Source organism: Phalacrocorax aristotelis, chromosome 2 (genome assembly GCF_949628215.1).
Source record: "Phalacrocorax aristotelis chromosome 2, bGulAri2.1, whole genome shotgun sequence".
NCBI lineage: Eukaryota > Metazoa > Chordata > Aves > Suliformes > Phalacrocoracidae > Phalacrocorax > Phalacrocorax aristotelis.
The window spans coordinates 142,925,269-142,945,856 of NC_134277.1; the positions used below are offsets into that span (position 1 = coordinate 142,925,269).

Here is a 20,588-nt window from a genome sequence, read left to right on the forward strand (position 1 = left end):
CTTCCACAGACAGAGTGTATGTACATTAACTGACGAAAACCATACTGTTTTTCTGGAGGTAAGAATATTATTTAGTTTGCTACATGTTTTGTTAAGCATCTCCTTGAGTATTCCAAAGGGACTGCTTAACACATGGCTGTCTTGATTTCCAGTCCACAGCTAATGTTTTCAGTTTATTTTTTGGGTTGCTGTGATTTTTCTTGTAGAATAGAGAATACAATTATTTTCTCCTAAAGAATGAGAGGCGCTGAATCCATTTCTAGCGCTCGGTAAATTATGTTTATATCTTGGCTTAACTCTCGCTATTTGTCCTCCTTCACTCTATCAAAAGTATAAACTCACCAAATATATCTGTAAATACATTTAACTGCCTTACTAATGCCTCGCAGCGGTCTTCAGTTAAATTGAGGATTCAGAAAGGAACAGATTGCTTCAGAGGTAAATGATTTGTACACTTTCCAGGGGAAATCTTTAAGGGACTGAATATGTTTTGATATATCCAGATGGTGTCAGCTTCTCAGTTTGATGTTGGTTTCTTTGTGGCCTGTTTTCCAGTATCTTCACTGTAAATGTATCTTCATCTTTAGTGCTTACCAGAGACCAAGTAGGAAAGGAGAGCGGAATATCCTCTTAACTTCTTAAACTGTCCTGGATCAAGTATAACAGCAAAGCTTGTAGTATCTGAAATATTGGTGAACTCTTAATCTTTTACAGTCACTAAATTTCCTAAAAATAGTGAATGTACAAAATAATTTTGAAATAGAGCAAGTATTAAGTCCTGAACTCCAGCTGACAGCTGTTACAAATGTATCCATTCTACATACTGCATCTTGTTGCTGGTTTAGAAAATGTGCTTCTTAAAACTATTTAGCAAAAAATAAAGATTCTCTTCAATTTACTTTTTAAAGCACAAAACACCTTATTTCCTCCAAGAAATGCAGTAGTTTTGCTTGTTTCATGCATTTCTATTAATGTTCTGTGTATCGTCTTTGAGAGGGCAAGATCTGGATGATATCCTTATATACAGCATTACCCCAACAGGGAATGGTGAGAAGGAAACCTCTGATGTCTTGTGTGGTTCTATCCAAGGCCTTTGGAAGTTAATGGAAGGATGCCCGTCAAGTTTCAGTTACTGTGGCTCATGTCCTTGAAGTATGACATGTACTGAAAACCTGATTTTTGAATGTGTACTTAAAAAGTGAATTTGTATGAATTCTGTGCTGTTCCTCACCCAGAATCTTTTTGCTGTATTCTGTAGCTCTTCTTCATGCACCTTCTGCCTAATTTTGCTGAATGCTGGTGGGATCAAGTCATTTTGGACATCCTGCTTTGTAACGGGGGTGGCATCTGGTTGGGCATGGTAGTTTGTCGTTTCTTGGAGATGAGGACCTATCACTGGGCAAGCTTCAAGTAGGTCTAAATTAAAGCTTGATAAACATTATATTTGATGTTATAATATTAAATTCATTTCCTTTGGAAGTAGACCTTCTTTGCATATGTAAAATGCATGTGTTATAGAAATACCATGCAATCTGCATGTGCTAACAATGCTGTAAATTTATTTCAAATTATAAAAGTCCATCTCGTAGTAATGCTACTGTACAGCATATATTTGTAAATATAATGATGTATATATTATTTTCCTTGGCAATTGAAGTTACAACATTGATGCCAAATGAAAATACAAAGTAGTAAAGCTGTTTGTTTTTTTCAGTTTATTTTACACAATTTAAACTTTGAAGAAGGCAGTGAACAAAACAAATTGTAATTGTTTTCCCATCATACAGTGTTTTTAAACTAGATTTAGGCTCAGCTTAGTGAGGCATTAGTGTGGCATTCTGTCAGCACTAGCTGTAATTGCAGAAGAGGGATCAGGCTGATTGTGTACCTGTGCTGTGAATTGCCTTAACCCATTGCTGACCCTCTAAAATGGAGTAATTGCAAAATAAAGTAACATTTGTTGTGGAAAAGGGCAACAGCTTGTGGCCTAGTGTCAGTTCCCAGTTGTCCAGCTACGGTTTCTACCATTTTATTTTGTCCCTCTCCTGCCTTCTTCCCTGCCAGTTGGTGACAAGCATTACCACGTAACTGCACGTTACCAGTGGTATAGATGAAACAGGATCAAGTACAATGAATTGCTAAATTGCTAAATGAATTGTACAAGTACAGGATCAAGTACAATGAATTACTAAATTGCCTTGAGAGATGGAAAAGGAGCTCAAATCTACGTGAACTCCTGTGCTGCTTTCTTTTCTTACTCAGATTTGCTAATTGCTCTGAGAACAATCCAGCCTTTAGTCTCAATTCAATTTTTCTGTGTTTCAATTCAGGAGCAATAATAAGCATTATAGAGTTGATGGTCCCTCTGTTTTCAGAGAGCTCACTGGAAGTTAAAACAGCAGAATGTCTATGGCAGGACTAGTCTTTACTGTCTTTGGAACAATTTTTCCTAACATTCTTTTAAATGCATGAGTAGATTTTTTTTTTTAAAAAAAACACCTTTAATATGAAGAGGAGCTGCATAGAAGGAGAAGCTTTTGTTTGTGCCCTTTTGTTTTCTTTTTCTTTTTTCATTGAATAAACCTGGATGTGAGATTAGAATGTTCCCCCTAACTGAAGATCCCACTAGCCTAAAAGAACACAAGTATCAGAAATATCAAATCTGAGTCTCCTTTTTTGTCCAGAAGGGCCAGGGAAACAACAGGGTGAAAATTGACTTCTAGCCCTGCTAGTCCTCCTTCAGAAAAGGAGACTCAGTTTTTCTTAGATTCCCTGTCCTTTGGATGCTGTTGCTCTTCTGAATTAATGTTATCAAAAGCAAGAACCAGTAACACATCTGTCAGATGAACCTCCATTCACATCCCCTTTCAAAAGGGAATTTAAAAGCCTTCTAGCTTTTAATGGTGTTATCACAACTCTCCATAAGATTTGCATGCATCTAGTATCAGGACACCAGGGGTTATATGTCCTCTAAGTGCAGTATTTTCAAACCTGTGGAGCCAGTTCCTTATAAAATTAATGAACAATAAATCAGACAGATTCTTGAAGGACTGGTATCAGTGAGCTATAGAACAAGGAGTCTTGGGGATAAGAGTAGTGGCAGCATACACTAGGAAGAAATATCCTCTAGATTTTACAAGGGCGGTGCAGAATTGCAAGCCTTGTTTGTTTCCTTCATGGAGAGAATGATAGATATGTTTTGTAGTAAGCTACTGACTGAGGGTAGAAGAGGTGGGCTTTCATAGCAGAATGCACCTTGACTGAAATGCTTAATAGATCGTATTTCTTAACTCACCCTTGCTTGGTACACAGTTGTGGCTGTGAAGATCTTTGCAAAAAAGTGTGATTGTTCTGAAACATCAGTAACATGCTTTTTTTTCCCCCCTTGCATATTCCTTGTATTTACTCCAGCCATTCTCTTTTTCTAGGGACATTCACACGACCACAGGGAAAATCAAGAGAGCTGTATTACAGTTCACCCCAGCCAGCTGGACCTACGTTCGCTGGTTCGACCCAAAGTCTTCATTTCAAAGAGTGGCTGGAATCTACCTTTTCATGATCATTTGGCAGGTAAGAAATAAATTCTGTGAAATCAAAGCTGCTATCAGCTCAGTTACTTATTGGCTGTGTTTGGGTAGAAGATATTCTAATGCAATGTATGTCTGTCATTGTAATACACAATTAAATGAATTGATAATACAGAATTGGTCAGGGCATTGTTCATGGGAGTTACATGATAATTCAGGTGTGTAATTACAGAATCTCTGGAAAAAAACAAACGTTACAGATTGCTGTACTGGCTATCAGATTGCTCTTTGCAATTGATACAGTTTTAAAAACTGCTAGACAGTGGGGTTTTGGGTGGTGGGGTGTTTTGTTTTGCTTTTGTTGGGTGGGTTTTTTGGTTGTTGGTGGGGTTTTTTTTGTGGGTTCTTTCCCATCAACTGTTGAATGGATCAGCAATACTGAGAATTTTGGCATTGATCCAGCAAGACTCCATAAATTGTCCCAATTGCTTTGGTACTTTGTCATGCCAATGCTAGCAGACTTCACTAAAACCTAAACTGTTTTAAAAATTTGATTATTTGATTAATTTAGTCTTTGAAGTGAGAACCAGAAGTTTTTGGGGTTGTTTTTTTTTTGTTAGTTTTTAAATACAATCTCTTCTACTCTTCTACCAAATTTGCCTCAGTCATTCATACCTGATTTAGGGTACAAAAGTTATCAGACAACCTCTGCAGTGTGAGTTAGTGTCTGGTCCTTTAATGGGTTTCTGGAAAGAGAGCAAATACTTTCATAGAGGTGTCTAGGGCAGAATTCTTTGTTTTGCTAGTCTATTCCTTGCTTGTCCTAGACTGGGAATCTTAGACTCTTCCAATCCCCAATCTAACCAGCACGGTTATAGTAGAGCATAAATAGTTTTCCATCCCTGTTTGAATTCCCATATTACTCATTGTACACTTTCCTGTAGTAAATCATTAAGAGTTACATAAGTTGAACACTATTAACTATTTCTTTTTTCCTTCAAGCTGACTGAGTTGAACACGTTCTTTTTGAAACATATCTTTGTGTTCCAAGCAAGTCACCCTTTAAGCTGGGGGAGAATTCTGTTCATAGGAATCATTACAGCACCCACTGTAAGGTAATTTTGTTGCCATGGTGTTTTTTCTTATGTTTAAAGTAGCTTGACTTCTAGGCACCCAAGAACTGCATACGGTTAAGTACAGCATGTTTCAAGAAATTTATACTTTTGCTGCCATGAAAAGCAAAACAATCATCACTTTTCAATAAAGTGTATTTTCTGCCAAGTAAATTAATGAAGTAAAATGTATATAAACATCTGCGTTTCCATAGGGATGTGAAACCAGTCTGTTCCATCTTCTGTTTGTATAGCATCTGCCTGTGTTGTGGGTTAGCTGCATATGTTATCCTTGAGGACTCTGCCTGTGAAAGTATCCAAGTTGATGAGTCAGATGCTCACAAAAGTGTAGATGAGGAAAAACAGAGCTGTTGGTTTTTCTAACTGAGCTCCTCATTCTGTCTGTCTACAGGAAGCATTAGCATGTTATAAGAAAAGACAGAGCATTACTGTATTCTGAGTAAGAGAACAGTGTATATGCAGTGTTAGCAGTTGTGTAGAAACACTAACCTGCTTTTAGACATGCACAGTATTTCACATTGTTATGAGAGTCCCCTCAATAGTTTTTTTTTTTTTTTCCTGTGACGTAGCTGGAGGTAGACAGAATGCACACAGTTTTGAAGTTAGAGGCAGGAAATTTCCCATTCATGAGTAAAGTGACGTTATCTTGGACAGTTAAATGGCAGCTGTGAATTGGTTTATTCCTAAAATACAGCTGTTAGTGTCTCACGTTAGGTGCAGTGATTTCACAGTTAACTAAACCACCTTAAACATCCTATAAGCTCCTGTTTCAAGTTATTTTTCAAGAAAGTTTCAAGCTTTCAAGTTATTTTTATGGCACTTGCCAACTTGTAGAAGTTTTTATTAATCCAACAGTACCAGGATTGTTTAAGAGTAATGCTTGTCTTCCCTATCAGTCAGTGGAAATGAGAGATGGAGACTAAGAAAAGGAACTTTTATCCTACTTCTTTGGAATTCCTCCCTCTAAACTCTTAAAATTTAGAAGCATAAAGAACAGAGCAGAATGGTCTCCAGACTGTTTTCAAAATAGTGAGAAATTCTACTCTGTTCTTCAGAGAAAAACATGCCAGTGGTTAGAGCACTCACCTAGGATATTGAATAGCCATATTCAATTTCTTCCAAGATTTACACACACTTCTGTCAAGAAAATGCAATTGCTAATGAACTAAAAACTGTAAAAAGTGGGGGATTCTCTAATTCTTTCAAAGCTGTTGCACTTTGCCTGAAATAATTGGAGATTCAGTGGAGAGGCAGGAGACAAATATGTAGCTTTATTAGACTACTGGTTTGGGTACTTTCCCAGTCCGTGGTCTCAGGATGGTTTTCTGCGTTGTTTCAGGCTATTCAGTCTATATGATAATCTGTCCTCCTAGAATTGAAGCCATCTGGTAGACATCCAGCACGATTGCATGTGATTTTAACCATCAGCACTTAATTTTCAGTATAGATACATTTGTAACATAAACATGTTTTCTAAGTGTAAATACTCCGGGGACTTTCAGCTTCACTCAAGGATTTTCTTATTTCCCCTCTCAGGCAATACTACGCGTACCTCACAGATACGCAGTGCAAGAGGGTGGGAACTCAGTGCTGGGTGTTCGGGTAAGTGATTTTGCTGCATTCTTGAAGCACTTGGGCAAGTGTTAAGTATGAGTCCAGCACAGGAACAGGCTTTGCATGAAGCCACTCCTTGTCTTGTGTTGTTTTTAGTATAAAGAACAGTATGGAGAGATTTTCTTCTTTTTGCAAGTTCAGAGGAAAGGAAAATTCTGGATTTGGAGGTAGAATATAGGAAGTGATGGAATGAGTAAGGAGAAGAACAGAAGGAAGAGCTAGAAACTGCTGGATAAAGCTAGGCTCCTTCACAGTAGCATTGGCCTTGGTGCCCATATTCTCAGTCAGGTGAGAATGATAAAGCTTTTGCCTCTACCACTTGCCTGTCATTGGAGCAATGTTTACCTGGCCGTCAAGGTGGGCATTGCCGCTGTTAGCGGAATCACAACAGAAGACAGTGAAACAAGCCACAGTTGTAAACTATTTTGATTCTGTTCTCAGAGAGGGAAAAAAGTAATGCTATGGAAGACAGTTATCTTGGCTAGAATCTCTTTCAATGCGTCTCTTGGAGGAGACTTTTAAATGAAGAGTTTGCATGATTGCTTCTGGTGAGAGCTTCCTTCTCTAGATGGCTTGACTAAAATGTACTGTTTTGGAAACCTAAAGCATATGTTATTGTAGTGTTGTGAAAGCTTCTTGTAAATAAGCAGCATAGCTGTGTCCCTTTTGACTTACGACTTGGAAGCTTACAAATGGGAAAACATAGAAGAACCTAAATCATATCGTAAAGAAAAAAAATATAATATGTAATTTAAGAAACTGTTCAAGAAGCTAATTTCTGATGGCAATGGTTTTAAACTAAAACAGCCGTTTCATTCTCTTTGTCAAGATTAGTGTATGTCATACTTCCAGAATTGTCTGAACATACTCAGATCTCATTTAGAGACAGTGCTCTGGCAAACTTATCTCATCTTTACTGTTAGTCTTGGGGATGTTAGAGTTTTAGGAACAGTGCTGGGCTGAAAGGTGTTTCCAGGTGCACTACACCACTGTAAAGAATACCCCGTTGTCAGCATTTAACTGGGATGAGAGCAGAGCATGCTGCAATGTAATTGAAGAGATTTCTACTCTTGTTTTAAATGTACCCTGGAGAATGTGACATGTCTCCTTGGGTTTGGCTGGACTTAAATATACACCTCTTTCACTGACTTATCACCTGCCTGGATGCGTCTATTACTGTCTTCAACTCATGACTGTAACTTTCAATGGGCTTAAAAAAGGTAGTAATTATATTCTTGTCTAGTTTTATTGGTGCTGAGTAGGAGTTGATGGTATTTTCTGTAAGCCTAAACCTCCTTACTTAGGGAGGATCCCCCTCCTCAAAAGATGCATTTAGATTCCTAAAGAGAGTCTGTGACATACACACAGTCCTTAAAAAAGGCATTGGGTTTTTCAAACGATCATGGCAGAGCAACCTGTCTTTCTGGGTTTGGTGCGGATGGTGCTTTAGTACTGAAGATGACTAATTAGTCAGACAGTTAATATGCCTACTTAATTTACAGTTAGAATCAAATAGCCTTGCTCTGTTTGTGCATAAACATCTTAGTAGTTACAGATCAACTGTATTATTATTTTGGAGATATGCATTTGGATACAGACATGTTACTGAAATCTATTTAAATGATTTAGCAATTGAGATGTTTATATGTAAAAGGAAATTTTCTCAACTATAGATGGTAATTTTGAAGTCTTATAGAAGACACATTTTAAACAATTTTATAATTTTGAGGGAAGAATTTTCAAGTTCTGCATTATGAAGAAAGAAAGATGAACTTCGGTTTCATCCAAGGGAAAGAATGTAAACGTATTCTTTTGCAAACTGAAGGGAAATGTGATGCTGAATGTTTGCCTTCTGCCTCTGAAAAATTGTTAAGGATTACAGGCACCATCATCCTTGGTTCAAAGCTCTCACTGAACACATTAATGTAATATATGTCAATAAATAGATGCCCAAATATCTCTTTATGATCATATAACAAGAACTGCAATAGAATATGCATCTACAGTCTGATCTAATTGTGGGAAATGTGCATGGAGTAAGTATTCTCCTTGATGCTGCTTGCTTCTGTAATCTTCTAGAAAAAACAGAGCAACATGAGGAGTTCCTGTGTTTGTTGGAAAAGCAGCACTCTTCCAGTAATTTAACTACCCAGAATACAATTTCTGAAGCCATTAAAAGCAAGTATATAGAATATTCACGTCTGTGGTGATCAAGACACATTTCGAAAGGCACAAGTTGAATTTGTAACAGCCTGACTATGGGAATAATTAAAATTAGTGCCTTGCATTAGTATGAAACTGTTCTCTCTGCAACTTGACATATACTGTAACATCACTCTCAACAGATGGACAGTAAGTGATGTAAGGCATGAACAAGGCCAGTGCAACAGGTCTGCTGGAAATTGTACCATTTTCCTCAAGATGAAGCCTTTCAAAAAGGAATGTCTGTTAGGCTGTTAGAAGACCATTCTGATTGAATAAAAATCACAGTGTCGTTAGCTCTGTTGCATATTCTCTATCACTCTTCGGTAGCACACTAACACCTTTCACTGTTACCATTCTTCTGCCTTTTGATGTACCACTTCTTTAACTGTAATAGCTGACCTATTGTACAATGTGTTTAACCCAAGTATTCTTGATAAGAATAATGGAAATAATGTATAAATGCAGCACAAACAGCTGTATTGTTTTTTGAGTCCTTGTTGAAAATAGCCTATTGTTTTGTTTATACCTTTGAGTATATCATACCCTCGTGCTTATTTCCTGACGTTGGTCTTTCTGTTCCCACTGCTGTAGTTCAGTTTTAACTATTTTTTAATATGCAGCTGGATCAGTAAGAATAATATAAAAATAGTTGGTGACCCAACAGAGTAACACTGCTCTCAAGTTTTTACTAATGTGCACCTCATTGATTTCCACTCTTGGTTAATTAGGTGTTACTTGCACAATTCTAAGTTTTGGCCCTGCTCATCATGCTGCAAGCCACAGTAGATGGTACAGAGAAAGCTTAATTTATTATTTGCACCTGGACCATATATGCAATACCAGTAGTTAAGTCATGCACACATCTTTCCTCCCTCTTTCATGGAGGGACCTGGGTCTTCTCTGCCAGGCAGTAGAGCTGGTTTTGGCAGCTCCCTGGACGTGGAGAGTGCTGGTAGGGAATGTGTCCTGCAGTATCAAGCTTTAAAGTATTTGAGAGTGGAACATCCTGTGATTCCTGCAGTTGAGCTTACCTTTTTGAATATTCGATACAGAAACACTTGACATGATGTTAAGTGTGCCTGCACGCTTTTCAGGAGGAGTGCTCATGCATGTGCTCATGTAGAGACACTATTGAACAAGTTAAGTGTTAAACTTTTATAAATTTAATAGTTTTCTTCATGGTTTGCTTCAACTTGAGAAGAGTCAATTTTCTACGCGTTTGCTGCACGAGTCACATTTTTATACTAGTATTTGTTAAAAAGATGTAATTTTGTGTCCAGGACCTACACAAACTAAGTATATTTCCATGGCAGGTGGCAGAAGCTTTGGATTTCTAGCAACTTGTTCCTCACGAAGTGGTGGACAAGTCTCCATAGCTTTGAGCCTGAAAGGATGTAAACATCTGGTAACAAGTAGAGGGCTGGAGTTACTTGTTTTAATGCTTATAATGCCAGAGAGGAAAATAAAAATTGCAATTTTCCCCTCACATTTCTCCCCAAATCCTCTGACACTGTAGTGTGGATGCATAAACTAGAGCAAACGTGTGGATTCTCAGAGAATTTAAAATGCTGTTTCCTGTTAATTTTCTCATTAAAATCCATCTGAAGCAAGCAAAGTAGCCTATTTAGAATTGCAGTAAATTTACATCCAGTAGCGAAATACCCAAAGCACAGTTCTAGTTCACCCAACAGGGAGTCTCTTGGTTGTTTAGCATGGAAAAGAAATGTCTGGTGAGGGCTGAAGCACCGTGGGTAGGTATAAACGGAAATTCTCTGCTATTGGCACACAATCGTGCTTGTTCCCTGGGCAAGCAGAGGTTCACAGAACTGCGAACTGCCAGTCAATCACTTCTTGTATGCTGTTTACCCTGAAGAAAAGTATAGAAAGAAAAATAAATTTCCCAAAAATTTCAGTTAATGGTGGTGTTGGGAAGGTGTGTGCTCACTAGAGTAGTGCTTGTTTAGAGCTGACAGTCTGGGGTCTGGGTTGTGAACATGTGAGTTAAATCCTTGGTGTTTGTAACCACTTTCCCCCCTGCCCTCCTTTCTTCTACCCACAGGGTTATTGCTTTCCTTGAAGCCATTGTATGCATAAAGTTTGGACAGGATCTTTTTTCCAAAACACAAATACTGTATGTTGTGTTTTGGCTTCTCTGTGTGGTAAGTGAGATTTCTCATGTGAAACATAAAGCATGGCAAAAGCATTGAAAGCATCTAAATAGCTTCCTCTCTGGAACAATGGCAGCAGGGGATCATTGCGGGGGAATGCTGGTAAAGAGTTTTATGCGTATCTGAGGAAAAACAAACGCTAGATCGTTTAGAACACACTTTGAAAGGACTAGAAGAACTTTTTCTTATTTCTTGATGTAGCAGAATATAGCCACTTTACCAGTGCTTAACAATGAAAGACGCTTTGTTTTATCACATCTGTTTTGTCATTGTAAGCACGATTTGTTTATCTTTATGAGAGAAAATGTCAGTTCAATTGAGGCTAACTTTGGTGGTGCTTGCTATAGTGCCCACTGGAAAGGAACAGGAGTTAAGGAATAGCATTAGTAAGTAATGCATGTTGTTTCACACTGAAGTCTTAAAATTACATAAACAACCCAGCTTTATCAGGCAAATCATTCTCACCCAGCCTGCAACTTTCTGTACTTCAGTGTGATTACTGCAAATGCAGCACAAAATGCCCATTTTATAACAGTAAATAGATGTTTGTCTTGCCAGACTTGTAACTCTAATGCCAAACACATTTTTAATGGCCAGTGAAAAATACGGCATTTATAATGGGCTGACAGATAAATACTTCTCCCTTCTAGTTGGGAACACAGTTTGAACAGGTGATAGGGAGTCAGAATTTATTGTTCTCTTATTTAGCATGACGACTGTATTCCTGAAGCTGCAGAGTAGAAAAGTATTGAATTGCTTCCTGAATCAGAGCATGACAAAACCAAACACGTAACCCTGCCTGAAGCATGGGGCAGGGAGAAGGAGAATTCATTTTTCTCCCAGACTGGTTGTTCCTGATAATATACTTACAAGTGCCTCCAACTGCCTTTGTATGGTAACTGAACAGGATGAGGACAAGAACCATACTGACAGTGTGTCCTGTGTGTATGTGGGTGATCTGTACATATTCTCGTGCTCCCACTGAGAACTTGTCTGCATACCCCATGGTGGCAGAATGTTTGTGTACCTTGAAGTTGAAGCATGAGTCTTACTTATTCTGACAAAAGATGTAGAGAGAAACAGAGCATGAAAGTCTCTGAATGTGGAATTTCTAGGGACTCTGAGACCTTGAATCAGCAAGGAATTTGATAAAACTTCTACAGGTTATTTTTTCTTTTTCTTCTCCTCCCTTGTTTAGGCCTTTACAACTTTCCTGTGTTTATATGGTATGGTTTGGTACGCAGAATACTATGGCCACCGAGAAAAGGTACTTTATTAAGAAGTCTGTTTTTGTTTTATACCAGAGTTAAAACTGCAAATCTCCTAGATATTAGAATTCTTTACCAGGGCTAGTATAAATGGGGTTGAGGGGGGATGGTCCAGAGTCTAACTGAAGTCAATAGAAAGAACTCTGAATTCAGCAGGCCTTGGACAGATCCCAAATTACCCTGTGGTTTCTAAAGAATGCTGTCCTCTTAGTTACTCAAAATGAGGCTGTAATTTTAGCAAAACATTCAGGGATGAATGGTTAGCTAATGTTCCCATTGTACAGGTGGAATGCTATGGGAATATTAAGAATACTTGGTTACACAACAGATCATGTGGCAAGTGCTGAGTTCTTATATCATCTATGTTGTACGTTTTAACTAGGAAGGAAAAAGTCCTAAATACTGGTTGAATGTTTTATTAGGACTTCTGCCACAGTTTAAATTTACAAGTCTAATTGCAAACAGAAGTGCTGATCACAAGAGCCACCAGCATCCCAATGACATGTGTCCTTCTTGTTTTCGCAGACCTTATCAGAAAGTGAAGACAGCCCATACAGTCCAGATGCCTCCTGGCTTCATTCTAAATTCAGTAGAGGTATTGGCACTTTTGCACCTGTATTCTCGAAGTGGTACCATTAAGGCTCAGTACTAGGAAATGAGGCTTGAGAAACTTACCTTGGAGACAACTGGACTTATTTAAACATTCCTGCGGCAGCTACACAGATAAATCATCTGCAAAGCTATTTTCCTTTACTGCCTTTTTTCTTCTAACTCTTGGAAATGTATTTATTTTTTAATGAAGCAACTGAATTCTTCTGCCATTTTCCAGGCCATTCTTGTAGGTTTAGGGCATTATTCATTTCATAACCATTATGTTCAGAGAGGAAACCTGTCCACTGCATGTTTGATTGGAAACATATGAATGGGAATTGTGCTTTTATTCCTACTTGTTAAGAAACACTCAAGAACGTGCCCTGGAGCTTGTGTTCTTACTGACACTTGCCTAGTCAATGCAGTGCTGATGGTCATAAACAGCTTTCTCTGACCTAAGCAACAGCAGCCTCCTTCTCTGACTTCTTTTCCCTACACTAGAGGTCAGTTAAGTTACCTGCTTCCTCCATTAACTCTTTAGTGTGGTCTTGCTTATCGAACAAATATGAAGATTCACACCTGGAAGTTACCTCTGTCAGAGTTTATGCTCCAGGTGTTTGTATCATTAGAAATATTCCTTACTTATCATATGCTTGAAAAGCATCTACAGCAGAGCTTTATACTTCATACCTGATTTTTCTGGATGCTGATATTAATTTATTCTCAGTTTAGTAAATTGCTGGATTTTTATATTTTGAAGAAAAATTGCTTGCATTCAGAATGTTTTTCCCATATACATATGCCAAAGAAATCTGGCCAAGCAAGTCTTTTTCTGACTCTGTTACTTCACTAATTACAGACGTCAGCCTCTTTCACGTTTTGCTCTGGAATTCTTGTTTCAGTCCCCATCATCTCCCTGTGCTTTAAACATGGTCTGTCATAAGACAGACTAAAACCAGGAAATGTATTCTTTCAAGGATCTGTGACCTCACTTCCATAGTTCCTAATTTCTGGTAGTAGTACCTGCCAGTAATAAAAATGTGGAGGTTTAATTATTGATTTCATTTAAAATGGAGGATTTCACCACTATATCCTGCTATAGTAAACTTCAGAATTTTTTTGGAGGAGGAAGAATTTTACAGAAGTCTTAAGAATGGCCTTTTTTTTTTTTAAAAAAAAAAAAAGGCCACTAGATGGAGTACGAGTATCAACCAGTTTGTCTTAGCCTGAAATAATCCGTACCATAAACACTCCAGTTCTAGAAAGCCTTACAGTCTTCTAGACAAGAGCTTGACAATGTCAAATATATAGAGAGTAAAAAAAATATTTATTTCTCAGCAGGTGCTGACAATAGTCCACCAAAACATTCAGTCAATAGTGAAAGCCATTCATCTAGAAGGAGGAATCGGCACTCCAAATCAAAAGTAGCGAATGGAATTGGCAAGAAATAAGAACGGTCTCTGAAGACATCCTACAGCATGACTGGGGGTGACAAAGAAAATCAGGCCTGGCTCTGAATTTCCAAATGGAAGACTGATTTTTAAATTTAAAAGTTAAAAAAGGAGGTGTTGAAGAAAAGGAAGATCAAGAGGGAGCCACCAGTGTAGTGCAAATCATTGCCTGCTGACACTTGCCATCACTGATTTAAATCTAGGTTCTTCAGCATGTGGCACTAAAAGCTAATGAAGAGCGTATCTGGAAAGAAAAGTAATTGTGTCGTAGCAGGTACACCCTGCTTTGTGTTCAGGTGTTGAAAGTACATTTTTAATATCTTAGTTGAGGACTTAAACACAACAGTTAGTAAACTGATAATCAGTTGGCATAGTTGGTTGGATTTTTTGTTTTGTTTCACTGTGGTTTTGCTGTTTTCTGGAGGAACATGCAATCCTTTGACTAAAAGCAACTCTGCCCTTCTTTCTCAGTCTCACAGCTCAAGATTTCTATATGACAGTTGGTATTTAAAATTTCCATACTTGTATCCATCTGGTTGCTTTTATGTAGGGGCTCTTTAGACCTGGTGAGAGGGTTTTACTGGTGAAGAAATGGGTCCAGGTTTCTTGTAAAGGATCTGAAACTGATCTTCAGGCATGGTTCTTTTGTTCTACATTGTCCTTCTGCTCGATAGTTACACATTCAATTTCTTCTAAGTTCCTAGAATGCTTATGTAAAAACCTGTTACAAAGTAGAGGGCCATGCCTCCTGCCCTCAGAGACAAATGTCATGTCACTTAGTTGTTATTCCGCCTTTACTACAGTGTGTTTTGCATGCTCAAGTGCAAATATGTAATTTTTTTTTCAGCTGTGTCTTGTTGTGTACATTGTTCCTTCCCACTCCCCTCTAATTTGCCTCTGCTGGAGCCAGAAGTCCCGATGTCTTCAGACTGATATCAGAAACTGCTTTGAAGGCTCTGATGCCCTACTAAGCCTGGTGATAAGGCAGTTTTTTGCTGAAGTTGAGTTGCTTACTGCTTCCATAAACATAATTATTTTGAAATCTTACTGCAGTCTTTGGTGTCTGAGAGTCAGCATGATATTACTGTGATATACCACATTGCTTTGGTATTTCCTATCATGCAGTCAGATACCCAGCAGCAAAGTCACTCTTTTCTTGCAGGTTCTTTGTGTGTTTTCTGGTTTTGTTTGTTTGTTTTTTAAATGTATTCATTCTGACATCTAGCAAAGTGGATAATTCTCCAGCAGTGAACATAGTGATTAAGTCAAGAGGTAAACAATCAAGAGCAATCAGTTCCCGTATTAAGTTATCATAATGTTTTTGTGCCAATTAGATTTTGGGATTCATGGGGTTCAGAGTTGTAGATAGCTTAAGCAAGGATAAGTAATACCCATCAGTCACTTATTCAAAGAAAAAGGAAATCCCATTTTCTTACGAAGGCTAATGTTACTGTGATTTGCCACAGGCTAAGTACTAAAAAAATGCAGCAGAGACTTTACGCAAGTGTATGATACTGTAAATAGAAAAAAGTATCCTGTGAAATCCATTAATTCCTATGTGCCACAGATTATCAGTGTTCTCAATGCACTTAAGCATTGCTGCTGAACTCTCGGAGGCCCTTCATTTCCCACCCCCCTTTTCAATCAAACATAAAGTGTACAACTTGGGAGGTAATGTAGTAGAAGCTGCTATATCATCGTTGTTACAGAGACATTAACTGTTACATGAGAAAAAATGTTAGGAAGACTTTCAGGCTTTCCTGCAACTACTTGGTTTTCATTCATACTATAACAATTCCATATATTGCCTCCTTACTCGTAACGTACTACATATTGCTGAATGTATTTGTAGGTTTCTTTGGACACTGAGACTTGTTACTTTTTATTTTCTTTGTTAATAACTCAGTCTGTGTAAGACTGAAGAATGGCATTGTAAATTTTCTATCGATTCAATACCAAAGCAAGAGATTGGAAGCCTAATGGTTTAGGTATTTTAAGTACTGTGGTTTTCAAGGGTGGGAGCCTGTTTTGTACTTGCAAGGTGTATGCACACCAACTATGTATACAAAGCTTACGTGTGTAAGCAGATGCTGAAGTACGATATCTACTTGCGTGTGGGACAAGCAGACATATTGTAAACGCAGACCTGGTGCTCATGCTGCTGAACTGCACCCTAAAAATGTTGGAAAGGCAAATATGAAGTGTCGTCTTGTTGGAAGCTGATTTCTGTATACTGTTACAACAGCTTGGCCTTGAAGAAACGTTGTTTGACAACAGCTTTAAAAATATTTCCCACGAAGTCTTTTTACTTTAATTTTTTTGTTTGGTTGGGGTTTTTTTGCTTGGTATTTTTGTTTGTTTTTAATACTTTGAAAGACAGATGGCTAGGGAGAGGGGAAACTTGAATAAACTATTCAAGTGCTGCTTGGAAAATGGCACTTTGTCCTCAGTCATCAGTTCTGGCTGGAATTCACGTGTGTTATCGGAAGTCCTCCACTGACTGACAACTGTATTTTCAGCCCCATTGTTTTGGACGTGAGCTTTGCACTGGCAGGCGTTGGAAAGGTGCTTTTGATCACTGCTGTAAAATTAGTGATCTCAATGTTATCATTTACTGCGCTATTGCTGAATGCTGTATGTGTGTAACACCTACGATGACAAATCACTGAGCTGTTGAGCAACAAGCATCGATGTGTGAGTTCTGCTGCTTGAACAGTATTTTGTAACAGTCACGGATGCGCTGTCCTGTTCCTAACTACTTGTTCTGTCACAGCCTCTCATTCCTGCTCCAGATGTTCTTTCCTTCTCTGTCCTCTCGTGATCTCCCCTGCTGCTATGGAGAGATCTGAATTGGCCCTCCAGAGGCTGTCCATCAGTGATGTCAGTCATTGAAGGGAGGCTAATTCGGGGCAGCATGGTGTAAGCAGAGGGTAGTGGCAAGAACTTTCAGTAGTGGATTAAATAAAAATGGAAAGTTTTAAAATGCTGGTATACAGTGAACCAGAGCTAGCCTTGAGTACTGGATTCCAGTACTAAAGTTACGGCATATATCATCTAATTAAATATTTGGAGTGTGATTTCAATCAGTGCTTTAGTTACTCTTCTGTGAAGATCATCATTTGATGTTCCAGCTGTTAAAACTTCAATATTTTTTACTTTGTTATCACAAGAGGACACAGATGTTACCATGTATTTAATAGTTTTTGAATAGAGTTGCTCTGTATTGATTGAAAAGTATTGTATTTTGCAATAACTCAGTAAATCAACTCATGTCACCAGTATGTGTGTTTGTCTGTACCTGCAAGGCATAGGAAGTAATTACATACTGCCTTTAGAAGCCATTACATTTTATTCTATGTAATTGTATGCTGACAAATGCGGTGGTTCCTGAGCAGCCTATGGGGCACGCTAAGGCTTTGCTGTAAATCATTTTTTCGGAGCAGCAGATCTGATAATATGAACAGTTACATTATACCTTTTGAAGTTTCTCTAGCATACAGGATAAGTCTTGTCTTAATCATTCTTTTTGGATTTGTTTTACTACTGGATGAGAGAGCTGAGGTGCAAGATGGTCTCACGACAGAACGTCAAAGAAGAAATGAGACTTCCCGTTGAAGAACTGACAGGCAGGCTATTGGCAAATAAAATCCTGCCAGTATAAAGGTGTCACTGAGTATCAGAAATGCAATGCTTTGGCTTCCACTGCTACCATAGATTCCTCAACAGCAGTTTCCAGTTGTTTTTATACCTAAAATGTATTGTGAGCTGTTGATTGCTCCTCTGCCGTTGGTACTAGCCTGATGTCTAGTGTGTAAAGAAGCGTGGCTTTCCCTTTCTTTCTTAGCTCCTTCTCTCTACAGGCATTGAATACTGGCATCTTCTGCCTTGCTGGGAAGGGCTTTTCTTTAATATGGCATTCCTTTTTGAATACTGATTTATAGAGAGCCTATAAATTCTGAGGTTGTAATAAAATTTAGAATAGCCAGGACTTAAGCTTGTTCATCCTCTGGGAAGAACAGCTAAGAGGCAAGTGTTGAGTTCGTAAATCTTCTCTCAAGGCTGGGAAAATGCCTGATTGAACAATTTAAAAGTGCCACCTCTCTCACCTGACGCTGCTTACTACATTGGAGAAGGCTTTTTTATGTCTTAATTCTGATCAATGAAAGCATTAAAAATTCTGGAAAAAAACCTGAAGCATTGAAAGAAACTTCCTGTAAGAAGCAACACTTGAAAAATGTGCTCCTTTGTAAGCACGGGGCTCTGCTACTTTTGAAGGACCCCTCTTTATTTTGTGTCTTGGTAGTCTCTGTTGCAGTGGCACTGTAACAAGCAGTGTCAGGGTAGGGTCAAAGGAGCCAGACAGCTTCATTTCTGCGCAGTCATCCTGTGGCACAATTTGCATGCTATTTTGATAATGTGGTTTGGCACAGCCTGGAAGCTAGAGCCAAAAGCTGCCGCGGTACTGATTGAAATAGGTATTGGTGTCCATGCCTGCTTTGATGTCCGAGTGCTCACATTCAACTATGTGACGATAATATGCCCATAGGCCTAGGCGCTACCCTCCTGTGCCGCTGTTCTACTGGTAGTTCTCCATCTGACCATGCTGGAGCACTGTAGGGATGACACCACTGGGGGCTGGGGTTTAACCAGAGGTTTCTGAGCTGGTTTTAAACCTCGTATGCTCAAAATACCTCCTGCACTAGTCTGTCTCCCTCTCCAGGTTTGCTCTGCCTTCTTCTCTACCCATTGCCACCACATAGTTTTGTTCTCTGGAGCCCTGGCAGGGACTGGTCCTACTTCAACAAATTAACGTAGTTCACTAAAGGTACAGTTTCACAATTGGATGGAAGTGTGTTTTGGACAAACACGCACCCATTACTCACTTTGCTTTTGCTTTTTGCATGGCTGGTCAGGAATTGAGAACATACATTGTTATTCAAAGAAAGCAGGACTAGAAAGCCACAAGCTCTTCATACACTGGGCTTAAAGCACAAGGGCAACGGGACTGCTAGCTTATGTATCCCAGCCCCCTCTGAAGCCAGCTGACATTCAAGGTCTGCCTGCTCCTAGCTCTTTTTGGAGTTAGTGATACACCTTTCCACTGCTCAGCACATCTGGGTCCAGCAGGGCTTACCACTGAAAGTATGATGATAGATTATAGGCTTTCAGGCTTTCTTACATTTTACATGGTACCAATCAGGCCAGTAACCTGCCTGTATATGAGAGTCCTATGCATAAACCACCAGACTGGCTCTAGAAACCCAGTTTGGGTCTGGAAGAACTACTTTTACTTGTTTTTTTTCTGTTTTCTGGAGGACTCCAGGCCTGCTGTTGCCTTTGGTAACATACAGTTTGCTATACATCTGCAAACCATCGTGAAGAGCAGATCCTGCACAAGTTTCCTGTGGCGTGTTTTTTCACCTCTCTTCACTCTGGACAGTTGCTCAGCAAAATGTATCAAGCTCCCTCATCCTCTAAAGGTGGGTCCAAGTCATGGGTATCTCAAAGGACTTTGGAAATTTTGGGGATCAGTTTTTATTTTCAGCTCCTTCCTATGTCTTTAATTTGGACTGCATCTGCTTGTGTTTCCATCATCTCTCAGTAAAAGACCAAAATTGGTCTCTCATGCTGGGACTTTGCTTCTCTCACAAAGCAGCAGTCCTGCCCTCAACAGTCTAAACTATATTATCGTAAGACCAAGCAAGTTTTTACTTCGATTCGCAAAAAAAGAAAGTCTGGGAAAGAATGTATATTGTAAACATTGAATTCCTATAATCAGCAACAATATAAGTGCCAGACTATGCTAAGCATACACATGAGTTTAATTTTCATAGTTTTCATGGATCTCAGTTAGCAGATGATCATAAGATAACTGGATGGCTTATTTAATGTTTTTTTAGAGTAGGGGAATTTACAGCAGTAGCATTCCTATGGCCATGATCCAAAGTATGGTCTACAACCGCTGTGCCCTCCAGTTCAGTATTTCGGTGGTTCTTGCTTAAAAAATGCATAAAATACTGTGTATATGTATATATACATATAAATCTACCAGATGAACTTTCTCATTAAAATGCTGAGGGCTTGGTTTAGCGTAGCTTCTGTGACAGCGGCTGCTGCACGCCTGGACGTTTGGAAGTGTCCAAGTCTGTATGTACCTCTATAACATCCAGGACAATTAGGCATTAATCTCGGTTGCAGCCCCTAGGTGATGCTGTAACACAAACACAGAGGACGCGATCCAGATTTTCAAATGTTGCTTCTAATTTTGGGCTACTGGCTTTAGCCACCCTGGCTTGGTTTTAAAGGCTTCGTAACTCCTGTTGACTTTAATTACATGCGCCATACACACAGGCCTGCAAAGTGCCCGTGTTGTCAAGCTTCCTGCAGAACAACCAAAGCAAAATAAAATCAGAAGCTCTGAGGAGGCTTTTAATTAAAGTCTTAAATGATAGCTCTAGTCTTTGGAGAGCAAGAGTGAAAGACTTCTATTTTGATTTCTACCAAACACACAGGCTACCAATTTGTTGTCTACATGTCCTGGTTTCAGTCCACATTTGAAGGGAGCTCTACTCTCTCCAGAGGATCTTCATGATGAAGCTCTGGGCAGATTCCTCTGGCTGTCCTCCTGTTC

General features: G+C 38.9%; 1 protein-coding gene across 2 annotated transcripts in view; it reads left to right on the forward strand.

Moving 5' to 3' along the window:
* PTDSS1 (phosphatidylserine synthase 1) overlaps positions 1-17,236 on the forward strand; it is a 33,671-nt gene extending 16,435 nt beyond the window's left edge. Inside the window, exons 6-13 of one of the 2 annotated variants that reach the window (XM_075085451.1) lie at positions 1,259-1,410; positions 3,429-3,570; positions 4,530-4,642; positions 6,197-6,262; positions 10,539-10,638; positions 11,846-11,914; positions 12,441-12,510; positions 13,848-17,236. In XM_075085451.1, coding sequence (XP_074941552.1) covers positions 1,259-1,410; positions 3,429-3,570; positions 4,530-4,642; positions 6,197-6,262; positions 10,539-10,638; positions 11,846-11,914; positions 12,441-12,510; positions 13,848-13,957 — 822 coding nt within the window. In that variant the 3' untranslated portion in view covers positions 13,958-17,236. Of the gene's footprint in view, positions 1-1,258; positions 1,411-3,428; positions 3,571-4,529; positions 4,643-6,196; positions 6,263-10,538; positions 10,639-11,845; positions 11,915-12,440; positions 12,511-13,844 lie in introns of both variants that reach the window. The other variant, XM_075085449.1, reaches the window with a different exon arrangement.
* Positions 17,237-20,588: the final 3,352 nt, after the last annotated feature.